This window comes from Patella vulgata, chromosome 2 (assembly GCF_932274485.2).
Source record: "Patella vulgata chromosome 2, xgPatVulg1.2, whole genome shotgun sequence".
Classification (NCBI taxonomy): Eukaryota; Metazoa; Mollusca; class Gastropoda; family Patellidae; genus Patella; species Patella vulgata.
In genome coordinates, this window is record NC_065880.2 from 17,516,256 (window position 1) to 17,525,570 (window position 9,315).

The 9,315-nt window shown below is 34.4% G+C and overlaps 1 protein-coding gene across 1 annotated transcript; it reads right to left on the reverse strand.

Moving 5' to 3' along the window:
* Nucleotides 1-3,227: 3,227 nt before the first annotated feature.
* On the reverse strand, nt 3,228-9,152 carry LOC126810686 (cold shock domain-containing protein CG9705). Its single transcript, XM_050535864.2, has 4 exons — nt 9,058-9,152; nt 7,318-7,459; nt 7,067-7,198; nt 3,228-5,903 (listed from the first exon to the last, which is right to left on the reverse strand). Exons 2-4 carry the CDS (start codon nt 7,449-7,451, stop codon nt 5,735-5,737), a joined length of 435 nt encoding a protein of 144 aa, XP_050391821.1. The 5' UTR covers nt 7,452-7,459; nt 9,058-9,152; the 3' UTR covers nt 3,228-5,734.
* Nucleotides 9,153-9,315: the final 163 nt, after the last annotated feature.

Sequence of the window (9,315 nt, forward strand, 5' to 3'; positions counted from 1 at the left end):
GCTGACATGATCGTGGTCTGCTTACGCTCTGCTACCATATTATGACCATTTTCTGACTTCTAGATATATAAGGATAACATACTCATTTCGTGTTAAAATGACCTCACAAATTCGCCCTAGCGACCATATCTGTTTCGTGCCTATGTGCCAATAACCTGAATGATCATGTGTTTGATTAAGCTTTAAGCAGACAGGCAAAGCTGGGATCAGTTATGGCAGAATGAGTTAAAACAGAAAATAAATTGATACATCAAAAATAATTATCGTAACAACAGACTGAGCTGATTACCATATAGATAAGCGTATATTGTCGGATATTAAATATTGATTAACAGGATGTGGTAAATCTCAGGAAGGCCAAAGAAGTAGGTGATATGGCGTTCAGAGATTTAACGAGCGGATAATAATCGAGTGAATCCCTGGAGAAATGTAACAAGTTGTCTATCTTAATTAGCCATGCTGGACATCAATGGGAAAACTAGACTAAGCCAATTATAAGATAAGAGGCAAATAACAGCTTGCTAATAGCATAAATCCCAGCTGACTTCTCCAGATTTCAACAACCTGCTTCAATCCATTTAGGAAAACACAAACAAGATAATAATATTTGTTTTTGGACTAGGAACTTGTCGCTAACCGCTACGCATAGAAATATCTTTATCTCAAAATAACCAGAGTTGTGTTTATGGAGCAGAATCCTCGACATAAACTTAACTAGTGAACGAGAGGGAGAAAAGGAGATAGAGAGAGAGATAGAGAGAGAGAAAGAGAGAGAGAGAGGGGGGGGGACCCTGTATCCCCCCCTGCAATAACCCTACGTCTAATTGAGGTCTGTGACACTTTGTAAGGAATCTGAAGCAATGGGACATAAGGCGTTCGGGCAGCTTCTCTCCTCTAAGATTTTTTTTTTTAATTTTTTTTTAATTTCCCCATATCTAGGTGGAGTTCCTGGACATGAATTCCTCTGCTTTGTGTTACAAGTGTGATGTTTACTACTGTATACTACTTTCCGTCTCCCAAATAGTACCAAAAGTGTGTGGTTTTTACTTGACATCATCGGTATTGCTCCACTACTTACAATAACGGCAGCTTCTATCAATGCAGAATTGTGTCAATCATCAATACTCTAGGCTTTGGCACCATTAATTAAGACGCCAAATATAAACGACAAGATCAACAAGAGCGGCAAATCATGAAAACAAAAATATTTAACAAATTGAAAGTTATAATGGAAATAGAACAAAATACAAATTCCAACCAACTGTCCAACATATTTAAGAAATGAGTCTTATAAATTAGCATTTTTACATGTGAAAATAGCCACCTTACTATGTAAGTAAGCAGTTACGTGCACTGATGTAAGCATATTTGCATACGCATTACTAGGTTAAAAGTTAGGATTGTGTCGTGCTTTCCACTCCATATTGTTTTCAGAAGACGTTAAATCCAATTCCATCCCATTCTATATATTTTCCTAGTGGAAAAGAAAATATGGAAACCATTTCGGTTCTTTATTAAGAGTATTCAATGGTTTGTTTATGATTCTAAAGCTGTTACTTCTAACATCTCCAACATTTACATGTTCTTACAGTCGTCAAGTTATCCTGATGCCGATGTCTTTGTTTTTACACAAACAGCAATTTACAGCAAGTTGGGAAAAAATTTCCAATCGGCGAAGATCTTCAAAGCTTTAATGATCACGGTCTGCTAAAGCAATATGCCAGGGCACTTGTACTATCATTTGTAATTTTGTCATTGCTAACTGTTAGTGCTAATATTGTTTTGTCTTGTAGACGTGATCCATTTACTTCTTTTATAAGTTCCTGTAACCAGTAGCAGATCTAGAAGCTTTGAATTGGAGGGGGGGCGTTTCCAAATCTCGGGAGCCATCCACAATCCCACCCCACAATGGATGTCAACAAAATACCGGCTATAACACGACGGTGCCAATACGACGGTGTCGGTATAGTGAAGCGCAGAAGGGATTATCTATGAATAGGGTTCCAAATCTAGGACGCCATACACAATCCCACCCCACAATGTATGTCAACATACATCGTATTGCCCAGTGGCGTAGCCAGGATTTTCGTGAGGGGCGGCTTGAATGCCAAAGCAATAATTATTTTGAAAATTTGAGCCAATTTCCTGACATTTGAGGTCACTGCTGGAAGGAATATCAGAGATCCGCCTCTTAATTCTGTCGGTTTTGTGAGAGTTGGTATAAGATCACAGCGGTCAGCGGTGTGGAAGAATGATGACATAATGGAATATACCTGGGGCGCTTATGTGGACTCATGCCCCCCCCCCCCACACTTAAATCCGCACCTGCCCCTTAACTGCGTATGGAGACAAAACAAATGAAATGATCACAGACAATGGTCGTGCCGTGGTAACAGCTAATACAATGTTCATAGCATGGTGGAAATCAATTACCATTCCATAGACGATCCATTAAAAGTTAATCCATGCTGGATAGTCTCGTCCATAGTTATTTATACTGTTGTTGTTAGTGTTTAACGTCCGCTTCCACCGAAGGTGATATCGCAGACAAGTTGTCTTTTTTTATTTTCATGATCTTAGCCGGACATTAAATATATATAGCAATTGGCACAACAACCAAAAGCTGAAGACTGATAGATCACTTGGTATAAGATTATAGACACTAAGGGCACGTTTGATTGATCAGTATCCGAATCCTGCATTTTTAACGTTTGAAGAGCTTTATAGATGAGGGCGATTGGTAAAAAATAATTTTTGCTTAGGCATGTTTTAAGTTTTAACCATACAGTTAGACTGTATGCAATACTTAAGACAAATCGGTCAAACCATCTATGAAATAAATGGTAACCCTTTTTGTTATCAATTAACACTCAATTTGTGCCTAATTGTTTTTAAAACCATATAGGTATTTTAGTGTCTAACCAATTCACTGCAAATTTTATAAATAACTTCTAGCTTTCGATTTTTGTATCACAAAGAGAAAAGAAGCGTTTTTTTGTATTAGATAACTTTTATAAGGGCATATGTCACACCACAAAATTTCCCTTACAGCCCACTGCATGCCCATTCAGAAAAGTAGAATGTTAATACCCCATTTCATTTATTTTTTTCATCTTTTGACACACCATTCTCCTGTAAAAGATTATTAAATAACCAAACTCCAAACCTAATTAAAGACATAATTTATGTAAGATAGGGGAGTGATAAAAAAATACATCAAAACATAATAAATGAAAATATATTTATTGATAATACTTCCATATAGTAATAGTGATAGGTGGTGGTAACAATATCATACATATAGTATACATAATGCATATTTCACAGTAAGATATAAAATAATTCACTTTTAATAATAGACTATCAGTTACCTACAGGAAAGAAAAGGATTTGACTTTTTTGGAGTCATTCTGAGTTATTTTTGGTTACCATTGTCATATTTGCAATACTTGTGAGAAACCTTTTTGCCTGGAGTTTCAGCCTATTCTTCATTGAATTCCAACTGTGAAGGATTCTTTTATGTGCATGCCAACTGTACTTGTCAGCCCCACAAGGCACTACAAGTGGGAACTGGTGTTGAAAAATCATGATGTCTACTCAGCCCACAGGGTTTTTCTATTTATATGGCAACTATGTGTGTTAACCTTGAACACAATGCTGACTACTACTTCAAGAATCAGAAAAATTCTCTGGTCATCATCAGTAGCAATACCTGTGTCCTGTACTAGTATGAATACTGAAGTGTTGACCCAAACACAAATCTGATTAAGAAATTTAATTATAGTCACTTCATTCCTTTTTCAGTATTAAATTTTAAGCAAAAGCCGTTTTTGGTTTGAAATATTGTTACCATAATTTACAACAGAAACAGAAATAAAGAGTCATCTCCTTCAATTTAATCTAATTTTGAAATATTGATCAGTTTTAAATACTTTATAAATAAACCTTGTCAACATTATACTTGGAGCAATCATTTAATTTGTAAATTTCAATAACTTAATACACCATAAATTACTCAATTGATAATAAATATTAGTTTGTTACATTTTGAGCTCATTTAAAGAGTATTTTTTTCGTACTTATTTTGTCATTATTAATTATATATGTTCATAGTGAGCAACTCTTAAAAGATGGTTTTGTGATAACCATGACTTTATTTTAATCACTCCTACTACTGGTGTCACGGTATCAAGTTATTCAAATGCTTTTGGATTCCTCTCTCTGTATTTTTATTTGGATTCACAGGAAAATGTGGGCGTATAAAAATTCATTGATATATAAAATTCTTATAAAAGCAATCATCCTGCGCCTCGATTAACCTGTCTTTAAGAAGATGCATGTATAGTGACGACTTTCCACTATACACATTCTTTAATTTTTTTTGTGGATCTTAAGCAGCAGACACACTATGCAAATTTCTGCCCAAATCATCCGGCTTCATTCAAATGATTGAGTGTACACACTCGGCGAATTGTCACCAGTCGATTTCATCACCCTTCACGTTTTTTGGCTAATCATGGCCGTGACTAAGAAAAAGAATAAAATAGTTTGCAGTGGTGGGATTTTTTAAAATCTATGCTGTAGAAAGGGGTGGGAGAACAAGAGTGATGGAGTGATGGACCATGTGACTTTCCTAACATCAGCAATGTCTTTGCCAAACCAGCCACACTGGGCAAATATAAACGCAAAGAATGAAAATTCGGCTAAAAATATCAAACACGTTTGATGCAAGTGAATTATATTGGCGAATACAAATTCAGCATCACGACTCTGGACATACATGACAAAATTACAGGCAAATGATTTAGGCGAATGATTTGGCCAAATGATTCGCCAAGTGTGTCCATGCTTCACATTTAGGTGTTTGATTTGCATACTTTAACAAACTTTTTGTTCCGACACCCACAAAAAACTGACTTTTCCTTTTAGAATTTAATCACACATATCAATTAAATTGATAAAGGACAGAGTAAAGTCAATTCTTAGCTAATTCCTCATTATATACAATATTACACATTTAATTCTCATCTGACAATACGTAGTAAGTAATCATTGATAGATCCTATCAACTTACAACAAAAGAACTTAACAATATAATATTTACATATCTAGAAATAACTATCAACCTACAACACAAAAACAGTAGGCTACCTTACTAAAGCTCCAAATTTTAATTCAATTTTGCTTTAAAGAAACAACAGCTACTTGTATAAATGTACACAGTACAAATTAAAGAAACATTATATAAGATTTAGATAGATAGTCAGCTGTTCTTGCTATAATAGCGGGCATTGTCTAATCCATTGAAATGGTCTACAGAAGTGATTATTGGCTGTCGAACCAACAAAGTCGAAATAATAATTTATATAACATTTGAAGCCAGAAAAATGCCTGGTAATATTTAGTTATTACTATAATGCCTCTTTTAAAGTGAATATCAGTTTGTTAGAAATTTTGGTGTATTGTACAACATGGCCAACATTAGATCAGACTGAAAAAAAATATTTCAGTAAGAATTAATCAGAATTATATTCTGATTTCAAGAGCAACTTAGAATCCGAAAAAAGCTCAGGAAGGTGTAATTATATAGCCATCATTTTCCTTCCTTGCATTCATTTTTAACAAGTACAAGTACTTTAAAAGTTTGAAGTATATAACCAGGTATAACCAACAATACAATAGTTGAAGTGGTTATTAAAATGTTTTTATTTTAACTAAAATCTGTACAAACATTCTACTTATCAGGACTAGAAACGGGGGAATCCCATTTTTCATGTGAAACTCCTTTCTTTAAATCTGTAATTTGAACATGTACAGCTTGGTATTTTTCTTTCTTTGGTGGAATCAGACAAGTTTTATAAGACACATGATCACCAGGTTTAGGAACATATTCACCATCAATACTGAAAAAAAGACACTCCACAATAAGTAATTAAATTAACCTTTATAACAAATGTATATATACCGTTTTATTCTGATCAATATTCCAAGGCTTACAAGTATTTATAATGGTTAGCTTGTTTAAAGTCTTCATCTGCAGTCCAAATGATAGAAAATATATTCGTCTTGTGATCATTATTAACAAACATAAATTCAATTTTACATACTAATAAAAACTAATTAATTAATGGAAATCCCTAAATTTATGTTTAAAATCTCAGGTTTGCATTTTGATTCAGAAACTACTGACATGACTTAATCACTGATTTTTGTCCAAACATGAACTAAGTAACTAATTACTTTGTTGAATTCCGAACAAGGTCGGCAAAAATAAAGGCTTATACTAAAAACTAAACACCATATAAATCTAAATGGTAATGTTTATTTCTATTCTCAACCCGAGAAACTGGACAGTCATAAACTGGATGGCCGATATCAAAGCTTATAGTAGCACAAACCGGACCATTTTTTTTTTTAATGACTCTTGACTTCTTTTAAGACTTTCTGGATGGAAATCTATTAACTGAATATATATGTATTAGATCCTAGATAGTAAGAGCAGTTTCTCACCTTTTTTTCATCAAATGTTAAAGGTATCCAGGTTCTATTGCAACATAGATACGAAAATTGGTTAAAATCCAACAGATAATTTGGAGAAAATGTAGAATATCCCTGCACCACCCTCATCAAGTTGAGTATGTGAACTACCACAACCTAAGCAACATTCATAACAATTTTTATAAATCCTTCAAGTGCCTTGCAAAATAAATTTACCCTGTTTGTGTTGCCTCTGTCCCGCTCTACCCATATCGAGTCTAGCTATCTCATATTAACAAACAATATTAACAAACAAACTTTTATCTATGGATGAATCCTACAAAATTTCAAATAAATCTATTTAGCTATTCAGAGGAAAGAGAAGATTTTGTGATAACCTAAATTTGTTCTCTTAATGTGCCCCCTGCCCAGTCAAAGGGGTGGGGTGGGGCAAGCAACTTCATTCAAACAAATCTGAACAAACAATACCAAATTTAGTTGAAATCTTTCAAGTTTTTTATGATGAGAAATCAATCAGTATTTTCTTATATTTTACTTGAACTATGGGAAAATGATTTAAATTACTTACTCAGAAATATGAAAAAATAATTCTTGGTCTCCCTCATTTGCAGCTAGGGGTGTAATAAAACCATGTCCTTTTTGACGACAAAAACTTTTAACAAGCCCATTTTTGGTTGGTCCTGCTAAAGCAGCTTCTGATCTGAAATATCAATGTAATGTTTGTTAAAATTATTTACTTTGAAATTGATGTACCAGTTGGCAAATAGAATATTGATAGTGCTGATAATAACTAAATGTTTATGTCATAAGGTCACTTACGCTGAATATGTCCGATTTCTCCTATGTGGAATAGGACTAGGAATAAGAAATTTATTGACAAGTGGAGATCCAGCTAAGACAGCATTATTAATTGCTTGTGTTGATGGTACTGGTATATCTTTTGCTTCAGACATAATTATACCTGGGAAAAGAAAAATATAATTAAATTACATATGGCATTAATTCTTGGTTTAGAACTCAATAAATACTATCAAGAGAGAGAGAGAGAGAGAGAGAAATGGGGTTTAACTCCACTCGACACAAACTAGGTCATTTCGGGACTAACAAATGGTTTAACTTTATTTCAATAATTCGCTTGCGCGTAGGGTCTTTAGCAGTGGGAGGAAACCGGAGGACCCGGAGAAAACCCACGAGGTTGGACAGGCGACGCTACTCCTTGTCGCGTACAACCGGGGATTCGAAACCATGCAAGTTGACTCAATGACAGGCTTTATGATACAGCGCGCACGTGCTAACCATTCGGCCATCCAACCGCCCTAAAGAGAGAGAGAGAGAGAGAGAGAGAGATAACATCCATCAAACTTACTATTTCAATATTTAAATCATGACACTTAATTCAATGACAGATATTTCTATCTAAAGTGCATTCCTTAGAAAACCTTATACTGATGTAGGTTGATAAAATGCAGGATCTGATGGAGGCCGGAGGGCCTGACAAGGAACATCATCTAGTTGTTTGGATGGATCGAAAAACCAAAGTCCTCTGGTGTGTGCACATAAAAGATCCCTTGAGAGTGGAATTCAACAAAGAGTAGGTGGATACGCTGATGTCCACGCAAAATTTCCCTCATACATGTAGTACACTTTATGGGGTATGCAAGTCTGCAGTTTACATGTACATGTAGATCATAAGGTCTGCCATGAAATCAAATAGTGGCACAATGTGGGACTTTTCCAGGTCCTCCTACTGCTAAAGACACTATTATGTGAATTGTGCAATAGAATTATTGAAAAAAAATTATACCATATGTTAGTACCGAATTCACCTAGTTTAATGTTTGAGTGGACGTTAAACCCCATTTTCCTGTAGATGTGGTTTGATCACAGTAACTTACTTGTGAGAGAGAGAAATGGGGTTTAACGCCCACTCGACACAAACTAGATCATTTAAGGACTAACATATGGTTCAATTTTATTTCAATAATTTGCTTGCGCGTAGGGGTCTTTAGCAGTGGGAGGAAACCGGAGGACCAAGACAGAAAACCCACGAGGTTGGAAAACTTATTTGCAAATTATATCATAATAATGACAGTTTTTAGATCTTTTTGAACTGAAAATTACCTATTTGGAACCAGGAAATTTTAAAAGTGAAATCTTATTAAATAAAAATGATGATTGATTTGCAGATTGGGTAGATTTAGAGTAAATGAAATGGACATGGTACATTTAAGCAGATGCTCTTACTCTTGGTTGGTAACATTTCAGCACTGTCATCGTCAATGTCGCATACAAAAAGATGTATTTTGTGAAAGACAAAATTTAATGTCCTAAACTGTTGACCTGGCTGTCTATAGCAAATACTTCCAATACCGGTATGTCAACACTCAACATGTTCAGTGTTGACAGCAATTCTTCCATAAATATGCAATATGCATTGATTGACAGGCATAGAATTTCACATTGAATAACCATCACCTGTTTAGTAATGCAAATATCTAAACACGCCAAAACTAATTATAGGATTGCACCATGAATATGCATTATAAAATGCCAACCTACCGTTATAAATAAACCTTCTTTTGAAGTAAATAGCTCAAAAACTGAGAAATAGTATTCTCAATAAAAGGAGTTGAATTTAGACATAAAACCTCCAACAAAAGTACCAACTTTCAAATATGTATGATTTCCATATTGTATCCCGTAGGATTATAATTTATTTTCAAAATATTACCTTATCAACATATAAATATAAGCATTCCACACAATAATGTTACCCTTTAAATATTATCTAAATAAACTTTTACGGTAAATGGTTGT